Source organism: Carcharhinus amblyrhynchos, chromosome 20 (genome assembly GCF_965287045.1).
Source record: "Carcharhinus amblyrhynchos chromosome 20, sCarAmb.v2.hapA, whole genome shotgun sequence".
In the NCBI taxonomy this organism is placed as follows: Eukaryota; Metazoa; Chordata; class Chondrichthyes; order Carcharhiniformes; family Carcharhinidae; genus Carcharhinus; species Carcharhinus amblyrhynchos.
The window spans coordinates 13,111,976-13,134,176 of NC_137343.1; the positions used below are offsets into that span (position 1 = coordinate 13,111,976).

The following is a 22,201-nucleotide window of genomic DNA, read 5'->3' on the forward strand; positions in this document are numbered from 1 at the left end:
CTTTCCCGCGGAGACAGTGGCGAGCCGGGAGGAGGCGCGGGCAGAACGGCGGGGAATTGAGTGCAAGGGACATAGAGAGGGAGGGAGGGGGGGGGGGGTGGAGAAGGAGGCGGGAGAGCAGGAGCTGCTGACTGTGTGTGTGTGTGTGTGTTACAATCCAATCTACTCAACGGCTTCATTCAATCACTGGCACTAACTGTCAACAGAGAGAGAGAGAGAGAGCTTCCAGCACCAGGGAGAGCTAACTCCAACTACAAACAGTTTGAAACTTCTAACAGCTCCAAACAAAAAATCCCAATTCTTGAGAGGGGGGTCGGGGGGAGGAAGGAAAAAGCTTGGGCACAAGTTTTGCCGGTGGATTGACATTTTTCATTCTGAAATTGCTGGCAACAAAATCCTAGTGGAGTTTGCAAACTTTCAAAAGAAAGTTTGAAAAGAAAGTTTGAAAACTCTTTTTTGTTTGGAGTTGCAGGGTGTCAGTTTCACATGTGTGTAGCCTGCTTGTGTCCAGAGAGGACCTTGTCCCTGCGGGATCGACTGGATTGAGGATCTAGGAGTGAGGGAGGGAGCGGGGGGGGGGGGAGGTGGGGGTGGAATTTATCTCTGACCGATCCGACTAATCGATTTCTCCCTCCTCACCCCTCCCCCACCCCCCCAAACCGCGCGCATGCGCCGGGGGAGCTGCCTGCCAGCGCCGGCAAATTTGAAAACGGTCTGTGTGGATTCAAAAAAAATCTAAAGAGGAGTCCGGAGCAATAGGAAAAATCTCTGCAGGTACAGACATCTCAGCCCTAACTTTCTGCATTGCACTCAATGCAAAGCACTCCATCGCCCACCCGCCCCCCCTCCAACTTTTTGTGCTGTATTTTCTAAGTGCAATTTTAAAACTTCCCTCCCCTCCCCTTGTTTGCAGATACATTTGCTTGGGAGTTTCGAACAATTGTAGAGAAAATCCAGCTAATGATTAACTAACTGCTGCAAACGCCGATTGCTTTGAACTTTATTTTTTTTCATCCCTAACTGTACTTTTATTTTATGTCCAGTTTTTTTCTGCTGCTTTTCTGTAAGATCCCAAATAATCAGAACCAGTCCAATGATTTTCCCATTTTATTGATCTCGCTGTCCCTGCTCCTGTTACACCTGCTAACTTTTTTTTGTGAGGTTTGACTCACAAGTCTGCAACTTTGTTTTGGGTTGGGTTGTTGGGGGGAAGGGGGGGTAGGGGGTGGGGGCGGTGGGGGGGAGAGAGACTGTGTTGGTGGGCTTGGGGGTGGGGGTTGACATTCGTCCTGCTGAAGTGCTGGATAGCTACAGGTTTTTAAAGAAAGACCTGCGAATGGTAACAAAAAAAAGAAACTAGACATTTTGTTTCCTCTCTCTTCCGTTCCCCCCACCACACCTCCTCCACCACCCCCCCCCCCCCCCGCGACCCCTGCATGTGCACAGCGTCTGGTTCTTTGGACGGAGATGATAGAAAACGAGATCAGATCGGAAATGTCAGGGATATTGAGGCGCTCGGGACCTAACCCTCACCATTCAACTGAGGACTACAGGTAAGGGAGAATGGGGCTGGGTGGGAGAGAGTGGGGTGTAGGGGGTAGTTATGGTAAGGGATGGTTGTTGTTGGGAGTAGTTGTGGTCGTAGGGGGTTGATGTTGCAAGGGGGTAGTTCTAGGCGGTAGTTGTTGTATGGGGTAGCTTTGTTGTAAGGGGGTAGTTCCAGGAGGGTAGTTGTCAGGGAGGTGGTTGTTGTAGGTGTGTGGGGGGGGGGAGTAGTTGTTGTAGATTGAGGGTGGTTGTTGTAGGTTGGAGGGAGTTGTAGGTTGGGGTAGTTGTTGCAGGGGTTATTATAGATTAGGGTAGTTGTTGTAGGGGTAGTTGTTGTTGTTGTAGGGGGTTATTGTTATAGGTGGGTGGGTCGTTGTTGTAGGGGTAGTTGTTGTTGTGGGGGTAGTTGTTGTGGGGGTAGTTGATGTTGTGGGGGTAGTTTTGTTGTGGGAGTAGTTTTGTTGTAGGGGTAGTTGTTGTTGTGGGAGTAGTTGTTGTTGTGGGGGTAGTTGATGTTGTGGGGGTAGTTGATGTTGTGGGGGTAGTTTTGTTGTGGGAGTAGTTTTGTGGGGGTAGTTGTTGCGGGGGAAGTTGTAGGTGGGGTAGTTGTTGTAGTGGGTATTGTTGTGGGAGTAGTTGTTGTTGTGGGGTAGTTGGAAAGGTTGTTCTGAGGTAGTTGTAGGTGAGGTAGTTTGTTGTGGGTGGTTGTTGTAGAGGTTGTTGTTATGGGGTAGTTGTTGTAGTGGAGTAGTTGTTGGGGGCGTAGTTGTTGTTTTGGGGGTAGTTGTTGTCGGGATAGTTGTTGTGGGGATTGTTGTAACTGGGGGTAGTTGTAGTTGGGATAGTTGTTGTAGAGGTTTTGTTGTGGGAGTAGTTGTAGAGGTTGTTGTGGGGATTGTTGTAACTGGGGGTAGTTGTTGTAGTTGGGATAGTTATTGTAGAGGTTGTTGTGGGAGTAGTTGTTTTTGTGCGTTAGTTGTAGAGGTTGTTGTTGTGAGGTAGCTGTAGGTGGGGTAGTTTGTTGTAGAGATTGTTGTTGTGGGGTTAGTTGTTGTAGGGGTAGCTGTTGTAGTGGGGTAGTTGTGGGGGGTAGTTGTTGTAAAGGTTGTTGTTGTAGGGGTAGTTGTTGTAGTGGGGTAGTTGTGGGGGTAGTTGTTGTAAAGGTTGTTGTTGTAGGTGGGGGTGGAGGGGGTGTTAACGGGAAGTATAATCCGAAAGAGAAAGCAGTATTGTTTCTCTTTCCAAGTATTTACATAGTTAATATTTTACACGGAATGATACAAAGAAACATTGAAACAGAAAATGCTGTTGCTTACTAAAGAGTAGAGTGTTTTACACCAGCTTTCACACTGGAGGGGCAACTTTCAAAAGAAGGAAACTGAATTTCGACCTCTTTAATTTGGGGGGCGAGTGTACAACGAGATTGAATTTTCAGAGAGCCAGCATATCCGATGGGCCGAACGGCTTCTTCTTGCGACTTTCTTACGTTTTGTTCTTCCAGTCCTTTGGAACTGAATTTGATGTTAACATCGTTCTAGAAATTGCATGGAGTCATGGAAGGGTTATAAGTGAATACGTGTGGACATGTGAAATGATTAATATAAATACTGCTAAGGATATTATTGAAATCTTTTGCAACATTTCATTCGTTCCCTCCCCGTTGTTAATAAGGTGGGAACTGGGAAGTTGCGAGTTCCTCCCACTATGTTGACCTGTGTAGGCGGAACACGGTTTGCAATGTAATAGATTCGCGTGGGAAAGGATTTGTGTTCACTGGGATAGTTTGGTTATTATTTCCCGAGCTGCATGGGACCCTCTCTACCTCTGAACCGTGCGGCTGCCCCCCTAGCCCTCCCCCTGCCCGTGTGAGTGTCTCAGTGACCCCGGGTCCCGCACCATCCGTCCACTGCAAAAGCGAAACAAGTCGCCCCCTTATCGCTGCGCTTAAAGCGTGTCTCTGGCTGCTTCCAAGAAAAAGCACATCATGTCTGAGACGGAGGTGAGGAGGGATGTCTTCTCTTAGAGGGTCCTTATCCTTTGGAATTCTCTTCCACAGAGATCAGTAAGAAGTCTCACAACACCAGGTTAAAGTCCAACAGGTTTATTTGGAATCACGAGCTTGTGGAGCCTTGCGCCTTCACAACAATCAGTGGTATCTGGATCATTGAATTCAAGTCTGAATTGGACAGATTTGTCATTGATTGGAGAGTGGAGTTCAGGCCACAGCCAGATCTGCGCTGATTTTTTTGGGTGGTGAAGCAGGCTCGATGGGCCGAGTGGTCGACTCTTGCTCACTCTTATGATGATCTTATAAAGATTGGAGCGAAACTTCCTCAAAGTGAGAAAAAACAGTGCCAGGTAGGAGCTGTGTATGGATTGAATGTAATCCTACAGCGCTGGCTCCTACTGAAAGCTTCAATTCTACTGTGTATGTTGTCAATCAGGGTTCAAAACCCAGTGTGATGGTTCAGCCCATTGCCCCCTTGCTCTAGTAGTGAGGGTGTGAAGTAGGATGATCGATCCCAGAGTAAGATCTGAGCTGATGTTCTGTTACTGTGTTCCTGAGCAGCATTGAAGTTCTGCAATTAGGGAGATGTGAAATATCCTATTGAAGAGCTTGGTGCCTTGACTGATATTCTTCACTCAGCTAATGTCGCCAAATAAAGGCAAGTTGAAATCAGACACCACACAAAGGTAGTCATTTGGCCCATCATATCTGTGCTGGCTCTTTGAAAGAGCTATCCAGTTAGTCTTTCTCCCTTGCTCTTTTCGCATAGTCTAGTCAATTAGTCGAGAATGTTAGCTAGTCATAATTCTGACTGCTGTTTATGAATAGTTGCTGGTAAGAATAATTTGTCTACTTAATAGTCGATCTGTTTTGCTAATTGTATGAAGTGCTTTGAGATGTCTTAATGCAATAAGCCGATATATCATTGAAGGTATTATATTTAAATTTTTTTTTAAAATCTGCCATTATTTTAGCTGAACCATTTCCTTTTCGAGATGTTCTGGTTCTGATACAATAATTCAGTGACTGTACACTTGGGGAGATAGCTGGCTGGGTGGCTGAGCCCCAGTGAGATTTGGCAGGTTTGGAAAAACAGTTGTTTTTCACTAAGTTACTTTCACATTGAAACTGGATTTCCATTTCTCGTCTTAACATGGTCTTTATTCTGTCCTCAAAAAGTTACCTTATTTGATTGGATGGCATTAGTAGGCATATGTTGGCTGATATGGTGGCACAGTGGTTAGCATTGCTGCCTCATGGTGCCAGGGACCTGTGATCGATCCCTGGCTTGGGTCACTGTCTGTGTGGAGTCTGCACATTCTCCCCGTGTCTGCATGGGTTTCCTCCGGGTGCTCCGGTTTCCTCCCACAGTCTGAAGACATGGTGACTAGGTGTATCGGCCATGCTAAATTCACCCACTGTGTACCCAAACAGGCACCAGAGTGTGACAACTCAGGGATTTTAATAGTAACTTCATTGCAGGGTTAATGCAAGCCTTCTTGTGTGACACTAATAAATAAATTTTACCTTTCAAAATGGTGCAAAGCTGGTGTTGGTGTACCTGGTAAATTATTGTGAATATTGTGAATTTGCTAGGCTGTTGTAACGTGAGGAACTCCATTTATAACATTGCTCACTGGGACACTCTGATTTTTGCAAAAGGACAGAGCCAGAATGTTTGTGAGCATTCACTGCCACATTTTCATGATTAGAAAGGGATGACCTTAAATGAGCTTTTTGTCTTTTATAGACGTGCTTGATGAACCTTTCTCTGATGAGGCAAAGGAGGGGGAAGAGCTGTGTGTCAATTTTTATGAAATGACATAACCTGTGTGTTTAAAAGTGATTTGGTGCCGCTATGTATTTGCAAACAAATGAAGGGAACGGTTAATGAAGTCAGTCCTCTCAGACAGTAGATCTGGCTGTCATTCTGTGCAGTTTTCTATTGGAGCACCCTTTATTGTGTATTTTTAAATATTGGATGGTCTGTTATGACAAAGTTTGTGAAAATGTTTTAAGGAGAGTTGGGGTATTTGTCTGCCTCGTCCTAATCAAGGCCAAACATGTAATCTAGCTACCTGCTTTCATCATCAAGCTCTTACAATGAATTATTACTACATAAGTTTACATCCCTTGTTGGCTGATTTCAGTGTGATTGCGAAAGACAGTATCAAAGGAACCCGATCAAAGAACTGGCCAAGTACAACATTTACAAGGAAGCTGAATTAATGTGCTGCTTGAAACACAGAAATGATTGTAACCCTTGTCTGTTCAGGTCCTGCCTGCTGTCAGACTTGGCTGGTCCTCTGAGTGAGCCATTCTTACTTCCTTGATGGTTACGCTCAATATTCAAACTAAAACACACTTTTTCTAAACGATGCACAAATCTTTTTTAAAACCTTATTGTATTTGATCATAATTCTTTGCAATTGTTGTCTTCAAATTTGCCTAAATTAGAGGTCACCCATCAAAGTACCAAACTACTGGAGTCACAGAATTCCTAGAGTGCAGAAGGAGGTCATTTGGCCCATCGAGTCTTCACTGACTGCATCCCACCCTGGCCCTAACCCCTTAACTCTACCTATTTACCCTATTAGCCCCGCAATGACAGTAAGGGGCAATTTAATGTGACCAAACTTGCACACCTTTGGAATGTGGGAGGAAACCAAAGCACCCAGAGAAAACCCATGCAGACAGTGACCTGAGGCTGGAATCAAACCCGGGTCTTTGATGTTGTGAGGCAGCAGTGCTAGCCACTGTGCCACCGTGACTTGAGCTTGGACGAAATCTGAAAAATCCCCTATTGTCTCAAATGAAATAAATACGACAGCATTTTTGGATGTACTTAAATATAAAGAAGAATGAATTTCTTTTATACTTTGCTTTATTTGTGAATTTGATTGGATATGAAAGCAACCCCTGGAGAATATTGCAAGGGCTGTTATTGTGTTAAATCAAAGTGGACCTTCAACATTAGCCACTATTTTTATTGGACCCCTACTTCCATACTCCACCCACCACCCCCGTCCCCATCCCAGCCCAAGACTGGGATGGGGATGGGGATGGTATCTGAACTGATTTTTTTTTAAAGAAACCTGTGTTTTATGTAGTGAAAATAGCATGCATATAATAAAAGAAAAATATTTTGTTCTGCTTCAGCCAGCAGATTTATCTAGCTTCCTCATAAACCTTATACTTTTGCAGACTTCACTATTGTGCATCTCTGTTCCCTGTTGACACCTCTTCCCTGCAGATGGACTTGAGTGACAGGGTTGATACTGAGCCTATTGTTCATGCCACTGCCTCAAGCTGAAATAAGGCAGGGTGGCACAGTACACAGAGCAGCACGATGGTATAGTTGTTAGCACTGCTGTCTCACAATGCCAGGGACCCAGGTTCAATTCCCAGCTTGGGTCACTGTCTGTATGGAGTCTGCATGTTCTCCCTGTGTCTGTGTGAGTTCCCTCCAGGTGCTCTGATTTCCTCCCACATTCCAAAGCTGTGTGGATTAGGTGGATTGGCCACTGAATAGCCACAGTCCCATGTTTGCTAAGCATTCAATCTCAGCCATGTTGCTGTGTTGGGCAATGTGTGGCAAAATCGACTCACATCATTGTAATGGATGTCCGGATAACACGTGTTAAAGCTCCCTGGACATGAGCTTGACTGTGGAAGGAGATTAAGTAAATTACTTTTTAAAAAGAAAGAAAGACTTGCATTTATATTGCGTTTTTAATAATCCCAACATGTTTCTAACCTCTCATTGATTTGGGGAGTGAAAGAATCAAAAATGATAATTACAACTGTTTCTTCTGTCTTCCAATCATCGCATATACCTCCACCACCACCCCCCTCTCTTCCCCAGGACAGGATCTTTGAGGGGGAGTTGTGGTAGAGGCTACTAATGGAACTTCGGGATAAAGATCAGAATGGATGTCAGCAGCTGCCCAGAAGAGAGTGAAGAAAATTGAGAGCCAGTCACCTGGGTCCGTTCCGACTTGGGTCTCTCCTTAGTTTAAGATGCATGATGGCAGTGGTCGAGGTCATTTCCTTGTCCCTGAAATAGTGACCAACAATAACCCCCTGACTATTCCTATCCAAAGTGCATTGTGAATAGGGAACTGTTCAAAGCACTGGCAAAAATCTTGCCACAAGTGCTCACGAACTTTAGATAAATTAATATCGTAAAGTTGATGAGGGCAGTTTTCCAAATCTGATAAAGATTTCACTCTGGAAGGGGGCAAAGTACTTTAGCATTGGCGCCAATGGAATAATTTGGTGAGGGAAGTAAAAGAAAATAGTAGGTCTCCATTTTTCTTCTTTCGTGGCCTATGGGTGACACTGGCAAGGCCCATCCCTAATTGCCCTTGATCTGAATTCAGAAGGCATTTAGAGCCAACCACGTTGCTGTGGCTATGGGCCTGGAATCACATGTAGATCAAACAAGGAAGACGGATTTCCTTCTGTCAAGTTTTTTTTTATCCAGGGGACATGGGGGATGTTGGCTGGCATTTATTATCCATCCCTAGTTGCCCGAGTCAACCACATTGTTGTGGTTCTGGAGCCACATGTAGGCCAGACCAGGTAAGGGCAGAAGATTTCCTTTCCTAAAGAACCAAGTGGGTTTTTCTGACAGTTGACAATGGTTTCATGGTCATCAGTAGATTCTCATTTCCAGATAATATTTATTGAATACAAATTCCACCAGCTGCTGTGGCGGGATTCAAACCCAGGTCCCCAGAACATTAGCAGAGTTTCTAAATTAATAATCCAATCACCTCCCAAATTGGCTGTTAAACAATGAAAAATGTCATTATTGATGAGACTAGCTTTATATTCCAGACTTACGAATTGAATTAAAATTCCTCCAGCTATCCATGGTGGGATTTGAACCTGTGTCCCCAGAGCTTTAGTGTGGGCTGGTGGGTTGCTAGTCCAGTCCCCACTATCACGTCCCCACTATTTCCCTGTTTGTGTTTCATACTCTTGGGTCCCTTTAGCAAACTGAAGTCACAAGCAAAAGAGCAAACCCACTAGAATGTAGATCACCTTGGATAAACGTGGTTAACTGACCAAGTGAAATTTCTGCAACTCCATAAGGTCCCGCTTTTTGCAGGGTAATATACACCAGTCATCCAATTTCCTTGCAACTGACTACAAATGGTTTCTTAATTGCCTTTTAATAATTTCATTGCTGTTGTTAATCATTAAAGGTGAGATTGTCATTGCATCTCTGTGATTTGAACCCATTGCATCTTTGCCATTATGCAATTTTTAAAAAATTGTATTTTGGAATTATTTTAAAGTAGTAACCTGACTCTGGATTCAAGATCATTGACTCGAGTGTGACCAGCACCTTACTCTCAAGTATCAATTGTTTGACAATTAAAACTTAAACCTTTGCTTAGATTCTAACCTGATAACTGACTCCAAAGAGTCCATTCTTCTAGTTTTAAACCTCTACGGTCTACTTCTCCACTCTAAAATGAATTAACCCATTGCTTCTCAATGGCCTCTGGTGCTTGTGCGAGAATTTGCAATGTTAACCCTCATGTCAGCAGGTGGATTGTCAAAATGCAGGCAGTGATTGAAACTTGTAAGCCTCAGGATTGAGAATCTGATCCCTTCACATCCACAGCAGCCAAAGACAATGATTGAAATTGTGCAATTTGTGTTATGATGTGCTGAAGTTAACTTAAAGTTTGCTTGTTTTATTTGCTTGTTACTTGGAAAGAGCACTGACGCCCGATATCTTCTTGAGGCAAGGCAGAGGGGGTATCTCCTGATCAGCTGGCATAATTTATGTCGGGTTTTCCAGAGCAACCTTTGTCCAAATGATAGCAGCTTATTGGCAAGGCAGTAGAAGCCAATAGGGCCTAGAGTCCCAGATTCTTGGCCAAGGGCCCTATGCAGATGATTATTGTACTAAACAGGGACTTAATTCAGATGTACAAGTGTGGTATGTTCTTTGCTTTATTATTAATGCGGTGAATAGATATTCCATCAGCCGATTACTTTTTACATTTTATTACATGTTTAGTCAGAGGGGTCCAAACTATTTTGGGAGCACAGGACACCAAGAATTCTGCTGAGTGGGAGAATCCTGGTAAACTAGTTTAAGAAGCAATTACATGTTTTGAGAGGGCAAAACCCTTGAATGATTTGGTGTGAATACAACAGGTGGGTTCACATCTGTCAAAAACACACGCAAACTGATTGGGCCCACTGGGTTTTCCCTTTCCCATCAAATCGTGTTTTACACTCCGTCGAAATCCTGCTTATGTTGTATATAATATAAGCTAAAACACAAAATGCTAGAGAGTGCTCAGCAGGTCTGGCAGCATCCGTGAAGAGAGAAAGAGTGAACGTTTCAAGTCTGTATGACCCTTCTTCAGATCTTAACTTACACTCAGGTCTATGTACAAAGATGGTGTTGTACACTGGGGCTTGAGTTATTGTAAACTCAATGTCTGGAATTTTACTGCCTTGCTTGCCCCGATTCTGGGGCAGGCGAGCCTCGCAGATGCGCATTCTCTGTTGGCCTCGGGCGGGGATCTTACGAAACGTGGGTGGGCGAGATGGTAGAATTCTGGCAAATGTGTCTGTGCAAACTCATTGGGTGGAATTTTACCATCTCACCTGCCACGGGAATTGTAGTGGGTTTGGGTTGGGGGGGGGAGGGTGGGTACGGAACATGCAAAGGCCCATTGAGCTCAGGCAGGAATTTCCAGTCTTGGGGTGAGCGTGGCCAGAAAATCCCACCCATTGTGTATGTATATTCACAATGTGTACGTACCCAGGGAGGTAGTCATTGAAACAAAGTTTGTAGCGTACACTTGTAGTATGTACACAGGGAGATGGTGTTGTATATTCATAGGGTGTGGTATGATGATTACCCCTCTGCCTTCAGCATTGATATGTTTAGTTATCCTGATGCTTTCTTATTCTGTAATTGATGTAATGAATGTTTTTTTAACTTGGAGGACATCATTCATCTTATTAAAGGTTATCCTTCTAATATTCTGGTTCCCCAGCCTTATCTTGAAAACCGTCCTGGTTTTGCCTGGTGGATTATTCCAAATATTATTGAAACAGTGGACGGAATTCTCTCAGGCCCATATTAGTGGGTTCAATCGTGGGCAGGGAGAGAATTCGGCAGAAGGCTCACAAATTGGTTTTATGCCGGTTTGAATTTCCCGTGGGATCTTTTCTTGGTGCCCGCCATGGTGCATTGGGAAACCCACTGGAGGCTGGCGTGAAACTGATTTGCATCCCACTAGGGGAATGCAGATGAAGGCTCGACTGGAACCTACCCCCCCCATTTCTCCGACCTGCCCAGTTCTCTGTGACAACTCGCCATTCCGGGACATACCTGGAGCAACATGGCGTGCAGAAATTGGGACTCACCTGAACAATGCCTGGGCTGGCTCTAGACCTTGGAACACCACAGTAGGTGAGCAGGGGGAACATCTATCAGGTGGATATTCTAGCTTCAGTGTTATCGAGGATCCATCGTCCAGTTTCAGAACATCCTTGGAAATCCATCTTTCTTCAACATTGATGTTGGGCACCATTTAAATATGAAGCCCACCACCCCACGAAATATGGCACTAAACCTCCGGGTGCATAATTACTGAGGTTGGGACTGGAAGATATGACATGGTTACCTGTCAGCCTTAAAATTGGAAAATACTCCCCGTCCCTGCCCCATCATGTGACCAAGTCCCAGATGGGAGAATCCCACCCAGTGATATCATAATGATATCACTTACATATCAAATCCACTGTCCAGAGAACCCGAGTGAAGAGACACTTGTCGGATATTGAGCAGTATGGAAAAAGACAATGATAATGTTGCTATATGCTTTTCCTCACTCTGCCTACAACCGTTCATCCCTTTCTGAGCCACACATTCATTCAGAGTTGGCCAACTATCCACGGGTAACAATCTCCACAGTGTCCAGACTCAGTATCGCTCACTCTCAACTCGATACTTGCATCAGAAAGTCACAGTATCAGAGAATTGGGGCTAGCAGGGAGGGCGTGGACTAGTAGGGCTGAAGGGCCTGTTTCCCTGCCGTATTGCTCTGTGACTCTAATTGTTACAGACGGAGGCCGTTTGGCCCATCGTGATTGCACTGGCTGTCCGACTGAGCAACTCATCTAGTACCACTCTCTCACCTTCTCCCCGTGACCTGCCAGTTTGTTCTTTTCAGATAGCAATCCAGTTCTCTTTTGAATGCCTTGGTTGGATCTGCCTCAGCCACACAGTCAGGAAGAACATTCCAGATCCTTAACCACTCGCTGCGTGAAAACATTTTTCCTCATGTTGCATTAGTTTCCTTTGCCAATTACTTGAAATCTGTGCGCTCTCATTCTTGATCACAAGTGGGAAGAGTTTCTCCCCGTCTACTCTCTCCAGATCTCTCACAATTTTGAATAATTCTGTCATATCTCCTCTCGGTTTTCTCTTCTCTGAGGGAAACAGTCCCGAATTTGCTGATCTATCGTCATTGTTGAAATTCCTCAATCCTGTTGGGATCCTCATGGCTCAAACTATTCTCGGGAATCTTTTCTGCACTCTCTTCAATGTCTTCATGTCTTTCATAAAGTGCAACACCAGAAAATGAACACAGCTGAGGTCTAACTAGTGACTTATCAACATACCTTCCTTGCTCTTGAATGCACTACCCTTTATTAATAAATCCTAGGTAATTCTATGTTCTATTAACTGCTCTCTCAATCTGTCCTGCCATCATCAATGACTTAGGCACATATACCCCCAAACTCCCTGGCTCCTGTCTCCCTTTTAGAATTATACCCTGTATTTTATATTGTCTCCCCATGTTCTTTCTAACAAAGTTCATAGAATTAAAGAATCCCTACAGTGCTGAAGAGGCCATTTGGCCCATTAAGTCTACACACCAACTCTCTGGCAAAGTGTTTTACCCAGTCCGTCTCCCCTGCCTTATCCCTGTAATCCCACACATTTACCATGGCAAATTCATCTAACCTGCACATGATTGGACTGTGGGAGGAAACCGGAGAAAATCCATGCAGACACGGGGTAAATGTTCCAACTCCACTCAAACAGTGACCCAGGCCAGGAATCGAACCTGGATGCCTGACACTGTGAGGCAGCAGTGCTAACAAAATAAATCGTTTCACGTTTCTTCACATTGAATTTTATCTGCCACTTGTCTGCCTGTTCCACCAACCTGTCTGTGTCCGTTTGAAGTTCTACACTATCCTCTTCCTCACAGCACACAGGCTTCCAAGTAAGGCATGATCTACAAGTTTTTGAAATTGTGCCCTGGACGCTAAGGTCTAGGTCACTAACATAAACCAGGACCTCTAGAGAACTTTATTACAGACCTTTCTCTAGTCTGAAAAACATCCAATTCCATTGCGTTCTGTTTCCCGCCACTAAAACCCTTCAAACTATCGCCTGCTCTGGTCTTGCTACCTGCTTTTTTCTGTGTATTCCAGGATAATTTTTCACAATGCAGTTTTTGAATGCAGAAAAATGAAGGATCTCACTGCAAGTTTGTTTATTAGTCACAAGTACGCTTATATTAACACTGCAGTGAAGTTACTGTGAAAATCCCCCAGTCTCCACACTCTGATTCTTGTTCAGGTACACTGAGGAGCAATTTAGCATGGCCAGTGCACCTAAGTCGCAAACCTGTGGAGCATGGGGGGAAACTGGAGCACCCAGAGGAAAGCCATGTAGACACAGGGAGAACATGCAAACTCCGCACAGAAAGTGACCCAAGTTGGGCATTGAACCCGGGTCCCTGGCACTGTGAGGCAGCAGTAATAACCACTGCTGCCTAGGTATTTGCATCTAAAACTCCTACTTCCTTTCATGACTAATATACCTTCAACTAAACCCAAATGTGATCATCTCCCGTACCAGCCATTCTGGAGACCTTAAAGAGGTTATAAATTTAGTGTTGGATCATAGGCCTGAACTACCACCCACCACACCTCCCATCAATCAGGATTGAAACTTCCCGCATGAGGAAAGTGATGTTGAAGCTGGATTCAGAGCCAGCTCCTTGGGTGAATGGAGAGTCACTACACTACCCAGCTTCACTTCCTTTTGAGTTGTCAATGGGTGTCGCTGAGAGGCTGTCTGTGTGCAGTAAATCCACTGGCAGGTTATCGACTGTTAGTGAAAGTGTGTTTTCTTTGTGTGTGTGTGTTTCGTTTTCAGTATTTCACAAAGCTGCAAGTTTCAAAAGACATTCAGTCCCCAAAAGGGACATTTCAGTGAGGTGTGCCAGTGACACAACATTTTTATTTATTCACGGGATCTGGGCATCACTGGTTGGCCAACACTTATTGTCCGTCCCTAATTGCCCTTGAGAAGATGGTGTATGTTTTATTGCTGCTTATTTAATCAGAATAGGCACAAAACTCTGGATCTATGAATGAATGGTTTCACACTTGACCCCCACATTCCACTGTACCACTTTGCTACTGCTATGGTTCAGTGAATAGCACTCTCATCTCCGAGTCAGAAGGTTGTGGATTCGATTCCCATTCCAGGATTTAAGCATTCAGTTCACAGCTGACAGTGCAGTATTGAGCGTGTGCTGCACTGTCAGATATACCATCTTTCAAATGAGATGTTAAACTAAGATCCCATCTGCTCTCTCAAGTGTTCATAAAAGACCCTGTTTTGAAGGGGAACAAGGGAGTTATCCTCGGTGACCTGCCCAATATTTATCCCTCAATCGACTTCATCAAAACAGATGATCTGATTATCATCGCAGTTTCGTTTGTGGGATCTTGCTGTGCGCAAATTGGCTGCCACATTTCCTACATTACAACAGTGATTTGACTTCAAACGTACTTCATTGTCTCTGAGGCTGAGTGTGCATCTGCACCTTCAGGAGAGGAGGTAGGGGGTGGTGATGATTTGAATGGTAAAAGGAATTGTGATGGGGAAGCTTCCTTTTCAAAAGTTTATTTATTAGTCACAAGTAAGCTTACATTAACACTGCAATGAAGTTATTGTGAAAATCCCCTAGTCGCCACAGTCCGGCACGTGTTCGGGTACACTGCGGGAGAATTTAGCATGGCTAATGCGCCTAACCAGCATATCTTTTGGACTGTGGGAGGAAACTGGAGCATCCGGGGGAAACCCATGCAGACATGGGGAGAACGAGGAAACTCCACACAGACAGTGACCTAAACCGGGAATCGAACCTGGGACCCCTGGCGTTGTGAGGCAGCAGTGCTAATCATTGTGCCACTCATGAAGTAAAAGCAGATGCATTTGATTCCTAGACAGACTAAGGCTTGGATATTTGAGGGTTGTTTAGCCTTTGGTCTTCAAGACTCTCACAAGATCGTTATGGGTAACAGGGGATTACATTCAGACTCATTGTTCCCTCGTTGCCCTCTCCAACCCTGCTAGTGCACTCTGGAATCATGTTAATGCTTTTGGAACATACTATCTTCAGCCGAGTATCAAGTCCCAGCTCATTAACATAACAGAGAGTTTGACAGATACTGGAGACATTCACTGTCCTTATCATAAAGCTGCTGACTGGCTAGCATTTATTGCCCATCTCCAGATGCCCGAGGGCAGTTGACAGCCAACCACATTGCTGTGGGCCTGGAATCACATGTAGGCCAGACCAGGGAAGGGAGACAGATTTCCTTCCCTAAAGGACATTAGTGAACAGAAATTGTAGGTGATTCCCCCATCGCTACGCGTTTACCCCAAGAACCAATTTTTTTTTCACTAGTGATTTATGTGAGGGACAGGAGATTCAGAGGAGATTTGAGAAAAGAAATTCACTCAGAGGGTGGAGAGAATCTGGAATGCACTGCCTGGGAAGGTAGTGGAAGCCAGAAACCTCATAGCCTTTAAAAAGTATTTGGAAGAGCACTTGGAACAAGTGCTGGAAAGTGGGATTAGTGCGACTTCAGTGGTAGTTATTGTCAGTACAGACTCGATGGGCCGAAGGGCCTGTTCTGTGTTGTAAGGCGCTACGACTCAATGATTTCCACTGGAACTTTCTTGATGAGAGCAAATGTTTCTGTTAGTGTTTTTCAGCCACAGCTGGCCCACTGATTTACAGTGACCTTTTTGGCTCCTACCTTGTCCCTTCCAATCTGTCAGTAATAATCCACAATCGCCACAAAATGAAGCTAACGTTTCAGACGCGAGACTGGTACTAAGCTTGTGTGGCACGTGGCCAAAGTTGTCAGCATCGGGCACATTGCAGTGAGCTTTGAAAACACTTGCCTCATATCTGATTATTTCAGTGGTACTAAAGATATAGATGTGGCTGAAATATATTTGTCACATGGTGCATGGATTGGCCAGCTGTCATTAAGACATTTTTCTTCTATCCCAATTTCTGTTCGTCATTCCCTTTTTGAACAGGAACTAGCTTCAGAAACAAGGATGAACCAGCACCCATGACCAAAAGCACATCCATACCAAATGCTGCCTAATGAACAATATGCTTTGTTATTTTAACAGGAACTTTAATAACTCTGAATGCTGGCATTGCCCCATCTTGATAATGGGGCTCTTGCATCCTCGCCAGGAACAGAACTCATGGGCAACGCATAACCCATTGAAGATTAGATAGGAGACTTCTTGCATGGGATTCCTGTAAAATGGGCAAGAGTTGGTAGATGCTACTTGACACGTCAATAACTGGGGTGATTTTCCTGAAAGGGTTTCTGCTTTCTCCTCCCACTTCACATCCTGCTGCAATCCCTATTAATTTTATTTGGACGCAATTCCGCTGATTGGAGGATCTCACCACCGTTGAGAAGTAAGAGAGAGTCATATTCACTTGGAAGTCATGACACTAAATTTGTATTTAAAAATCGCTGTGATCTTTATGAGGGAGGGAGGATTGATAAAGAAAAATTATTTCACAGTTTTGAGTTCCTGGTAAAGAAGGAGTCATTTGGAGATGATGGCACAGTGGCATAGTGGTTAGCACTGCTGCCTCACAGCGCCAAGGAGCTGGGTTCAATTCCGAGTTTGGGTGACTGTAGAGTTTGCATGTTCTCCCCCATGTCTGAATGGGTTTCCTTCAGGTGCCTCCCACACTCCAAAGATGTGCAGGTTAGGTGGATAGGGAAGGGATGTGTGCCTTTCTAAGATGCTCTTTCGGACAGTCAGTGCTGACTTGATGGACTGAATGGCCTTCTGCACTGAAGGGATTTTGAATGTCGATACAGTGAGGACCAGAAGAGGAAGTTAAGGAGGAGGAATAAGTAAAGAACATTTTCAAGGAGCAATGATTGTGGTGACATTGATGAAGAAGTGAGAAATGTTATTTGTATTTAGCTGAAAGACTAAATTCCAAACACGTTACTCCCCCACCCCCATCTGCAGAATGTAGTCAGAAAGGAACCTCAAATATAGATACTTATGAACATGTTTACAATGTAATGGCTTTATCCTCTGTAATTTGAATATATTTTCACAATCTGTAAAAGTGCTTTGATAACACTAAGGAATCAACATTAGAAAATCAGAGCAAAAGACTTGATTACTGCAATTAAAATTGGGATTTCAGCACACCCATGGTGGCACAGTGGTTAGCACTGCTGCATCGCATCATCAGGAACCCGGGTTCCATTCCGGCCTTGGGTCACTGTCTGTCTGCACGTTCTCCCTGTGTCCGTGTGGGTTTCCTCCGGGTGCTCTGGTTTCCTCCCACAGTCCAAAAGATGCGCTGATTAGGGTGCATTGGCCGTGCTAAACTCTCCCACCATGTACCCGAACAGGCACCGGAGTGCTGCAGCTAGGGGCTTTTCACAGTAACTTCATTGCAGTGTTAATTTAAGTCTACTTGTGACTAATAAGTAAACTTTAAACTTTATTATACATTCAAGTGTAACTGAGGTCACTCAGACCCAGATCAAGAGACCAATAACTGCCAGAACAGCATTTTAATCTTTTATTCATGTCCAGACTCCATCCTTTTTGTCCTCGAACTGAGTTACTTGACCCATTTCAGAGGGCAGTTAAGAGTAAACCACACTGCTGCGAGTCACATGTAGGCCAGACCAGGCAAGGGTGGCAGATTTCCTTTCCTAAAGGGCAATAGTGAAGATGGGTTTCTAGGCTATCGACAATGGTTTCATGAGACTCATAATTGGGTCCCCAGAGCATTATCCACTTTCTGGACGACCAGTCCAGCAACAATACTAGTACAGTGTCCCGTAAATCCTGTGAACATCCCAGGATGATCCATCCCAGTGATGTTCCCTAAACATCTAATCTCTTCTTGGTAGCTCTGCGATCATTATCAGTAACTTGGTGAAATGTTAGGAGGAAGTGAGGGGCGAGGTGGCTGGAAGGAGGAGATCAGACCTTTGTTCCAATGTAAGTGGCACAATTCATTGGTTCGCTGACTCATTTACTTGTTTTGTGGCCTCCTGCTGGGATGCTGCCAAGTGGGCGTCTGTCCACACAATCCTGCCTTCTCAATCCTGTAACGGTTAATTCGGCTGCCTAATAACTGTCAGACTCAGCAATTCCTGGTTCGCTTGAGGCTTTAGGTTACAGATTCGCACAGCCGTGTCCTGTTGCAGAGCAGAGGTTCCGATCACCATCTGATCGGCAAATTCAGAAGAACTATTGACGTCAAGTACTGAAAACGATTATGAAGGGAAAAAAATAACCTCTTATTCACTATTGATAACACAAATGGAACAGCCACGTGATGGGGTAACAGGGGGCAGCTATACCTCGGGACAATACAAGGTTTTCTTATCTGGCGTCTCTTTAAAGAGGGGCGGCCCAATGGTTAGCACCACTGCCTCACAGCGCCAGGGATCCCAGTTCGATTCTCAGCTTGGGTCACTGCCTATGTGGAGTTTGTACGTTCTCCCTGTGTCTGTGTGGGTTTGCTCCGGTTTCCTCTCACGTTCCAAAGATGTGCGGGTTAGGTGGATTGGACATGCTAAATTGACCCTTAGTGTCAGGGGGGATTAGCTAGAGTAAATGTATGGAATTATGGGGTTAGGGCCTGGGTGGGACTGTGGTCAGTGCAGACTCGATGGGCCGAATGGCTCCCTTCTGCACTGTATGATTCTAGGTTATGTGGTGTGACAGGGTGCAGGCTGATCTTATTGTTGGATTGACGCTCCCCACACTTAAATAGCTTTGACAAACAGTCATCTGGACTCGAAAACGTCGGCTCTTTTCTCTCCTTACAGATGCTGCCAGACCTGCTGAGATTTTCCAGCGTTTGGTTAAATGATCAGCAACTCGTCGGGAAGGTTAAGAGTTTGGGATTGTGAGTGAGCCACACCGTGTGGGAGAGACGATTGTTCCTGGATGTGCGCACAGGGGCGCGGGGTTTATTTACAGCGGGAGGTGTGTGCTCTGACCTCACCGCCCACACAGCCTAACATTTCGGCTGCTGGTGTGGGGTGCTGAGGTGGACGGGGAGGGGAGAGTGTGCGGTAGGGTTGGGGGATGGTGGTGGGGGGGGGTGGTGGGAGGGTAGTGGGGGATGGTGGGGAGTGGGCTGTGTGGGTGGGTGGGTGGATACGAGTTGAACTGTACGGGCGGATTGGCAGGGCCTGAGGTGGCAGATGGCATTCTGTGTCTGTTAAGTGCCGGCTGTCATCCCCCTCCCCCCCTCCCCCCCCACCCCCCACCCACCCACCCCCACTCCCCCACCCCCCACCTCCGCTGCACCCCCTCCCCTCCCCTCCCCTCCCCCCCCCCAACAACCTTCAGATTAATGTAAAGTTTAAAAAACACAATTAAGGGGATAGTGAGAGACACAATAGGCCCACGTGCCTCTCTGATGAAACAGCCGTCTCAGGGGACAATAGGCCCATCAGCCTCCCATACAAGAGCCAACTGTTCGCCACGGCACAGACCCGCCTGGCTCGCAAATCATTCCTCATTCTCTCTCTCTCTCTCTCTCTTGTTTTCTTATGATTTTAACCAACCACGACGCTGAATAATGGTCATCTGACAGCTTTCCATCCACCGTACACCCCCACCGCCCCACCCCTGCCACCCGCTCTCCCGACTTCCTTTTGCAATGCATGGCTTAAAACTAACTGCCTGATTTCTGTCACCATGGCAACCCTAATTTTATTGTTCTTTTAAGTAGTAGGTGCATTATTAATCACCGGGTGGCTGTAATTGGCTTTCTTTTGAATATTCAAACTGCTTCTTTTTCTCCCCCCTTCTTCTGGACTTTTAAAGAGGCAGTTTGTGCTCTTCACGTTCATTCTACTACACCCCAACCCCCACACCCCCCCCCCCCCCCCCCCCGGCCCGCGCCTCCCCATTCCCCCCCTCACTCCCTCTCTTTCCTACAGTGGTCACTCGCCCACTCCCCTCTCCCTCCCCAGCTTTAATAAAGAGTCTGAGGCTTCCCCACACCCCCCCCCACCCCCCACCCCTCCCCGTGCCACCTCCCCGGTTGTAGTGTCAGGCTGCAGAACCCATTATGTGGGGACTTCCTCAGTCTGCAGAGCAGCAACAGTCAGAGTGAAGGACAAGAAACTTTTTGTTTCTGATATTTTGAGTAGTGAAGTCTTAATTATAGGGTCACTGAATCCTGCAGTGCAGAAGGAGGCCATTCGGCCCATCGAATCAATACTGACTCTTGACAAAGCGTCTTATCCAGGCCCACCACCCATCACTCCATCCCTGTGACCCCCACATATTAACCCTACTAATCCCCCTACACATCTGGGGAAATGATGTGGAGTTGCTGGCATTGGATTGGGGTAAGCACAGTAAGTGGTCTCACAACACCAGGTTAAAGTCCAACAGGTTTATTTGGTAGCACGAGCTTTTGGAGCGCTGCTCCTTCATCAGGTGAGTGATGAAGGAGCAATGTTTCGAAAGCTCGTGCTACCAACTAAACCTGTTGGACTTTAACCTGGTATTGTGAGATCACATCTGGGGACACTAAGAAGCAATAATTTAACATGGCCAATCCACCTAACTCGCATATCTTTTGGACCATGGGAGGAAACCAGAGCGCCCGGAGGAAGCCCACGTAGATAGTGACCCAAGCCGGGAATCAAACCCGGGTCCCTGGAGCTGTGAGGCAACAGTGCTAATCACTGTGCCACCCATGTTGAAATATACTCTTCAAATGCTTGTGATGCCACTTGTGTGCACTGGTGGGGTAGGAGGGTTGTGGGAGTAAGGATGTTCCACACTGACTACACCAGGTATTAATATGATGGTGGTCCTGATAAGCTACAACAACTTGCTTTTATATAGCACCTTTACTACTAGTGTGATTATTTTGACATTTGGGTCACTTGAGGAGATGGATCAGGACAAGCAACTGAGCCCAGCTGGAAATGTAGGCCTTTGAGGAATGTCTCAAGGAGAGGAGAGAGAGAGAGAGACAGGTTAAGGAAGGAAATTCCACAGCATTGGAGCTAAACAGCCGAAGGCACGGCTGCCAATCATGGAGCTATTAAAAACCAGGCAGCTTAGTAAACATTAGGGCCCCTGTGTGCCAGGGAACAGCCATGGAAAGCGTTAGAATGTTGTTGGCTCTTTATCGGGAGTATCTCGTGAGGAGACGAGGAGTGATTTACATTAAAGAACATGTGCAGTTGTGATAACGGGCACAGTAGTTAGCACTATTGCTTCATAGCGCCAAGGATCCAGGTTCGATTCCTGGCTTGAGTCACAGCGTGTGGCGTTTGCACGTTCTCCCCATATCTGCGTGGGTTTCCCCTGGATGCTCCAGTTTCCTCCCACAGTCTAAAGATGTGCGAGTTAAGTGGATTGGCCGTGCTAAATTGCTCCTTACTGTCGGGGGACTGGCTAGGGTAAATGCATGGGATTATGGAGACAGGGACTGGGTGGGATTGTGGTTGCAATTTTGGGCTCAGGGTCGACTTCCAGGTGTTGTGTTGGGGGAACAACAGGTAGCAACAGTGATGATCCCCCATGGAGAACGGGAATGTTGTTTCGGTAAAACACCATCACACACACACACACACACACACACACACACACACACACACACACACACACACACACACACACACACACACACACACACACACAAATCAGGGTGAGAAGTAATTATCACTCCAACTTTCAAAAAATTGATCCAAATACTGGTGTAGGTAAATGAAGGTTTTTAATTTGGGGCAGGGAGCATGTTAAAGGGCCACAAAAAAAAGTACGCGTGAACTTTGATATTATTTGGACATAAAACAGTAAAAATCAACAGCCATGAAAATCAAAATGCGCCTTTTACTTCACTTGATATCAATGTCAGGCTGTCATTTCCCACTCTTCACCTTCTTTGATTTGATTTATTATTGTCACATGTGTTAGGATACAGTGAAAAGTATTGTTTCTTAGATGCTATACAGACAAAGCATACCGTCCGTAGAGTACATAGGGGAGAAGGAAAGGAGAGGGTGCAGAATATAATGTTATAGCATAGCTAGGGTACAGAGAAAGATCAGCTTGAAAGGAGGTAGATCCATTCAAAAGTCTGATGGCAGCAGGGAAGAAGCTGTTTTTGAGTTGGTTGGTACGTGTCCTCAGATTTTTGTATCTTTTCCTGAACGGAAGAAGGTGGAAGAAAGTATGTCCGGGGTGCGTGGGGTCCATAGTTATGCCGGCTGCTTTGCCGAGCCAGC

General features: G+C 45.5%; 1 protein-coding gene across 1 annotated transcript in view; it reads left to right on the plus strand.

Annotated features, from left to right (window-relative positions):
• Nucleotides 1–1,467: 1,467 nt before the first annotated feature.
• The window catches only part of foxn4 (forkhead box N4), a 34,242-nt gene continuing 13,508 nt past the window's right edge, over nucleotides 1,468–22,201 (plus strand). The window contains exon 1 of the mRNA XM_080208670.1: nucleotides 1,468–1,553. Coding sequence (XP_080064796.1) covers nucleotides 1,468–1,553 — 86 coding nt within the window. The remainder of the gene's footprint in view (nucleotides 1,554–22,201) is intronic.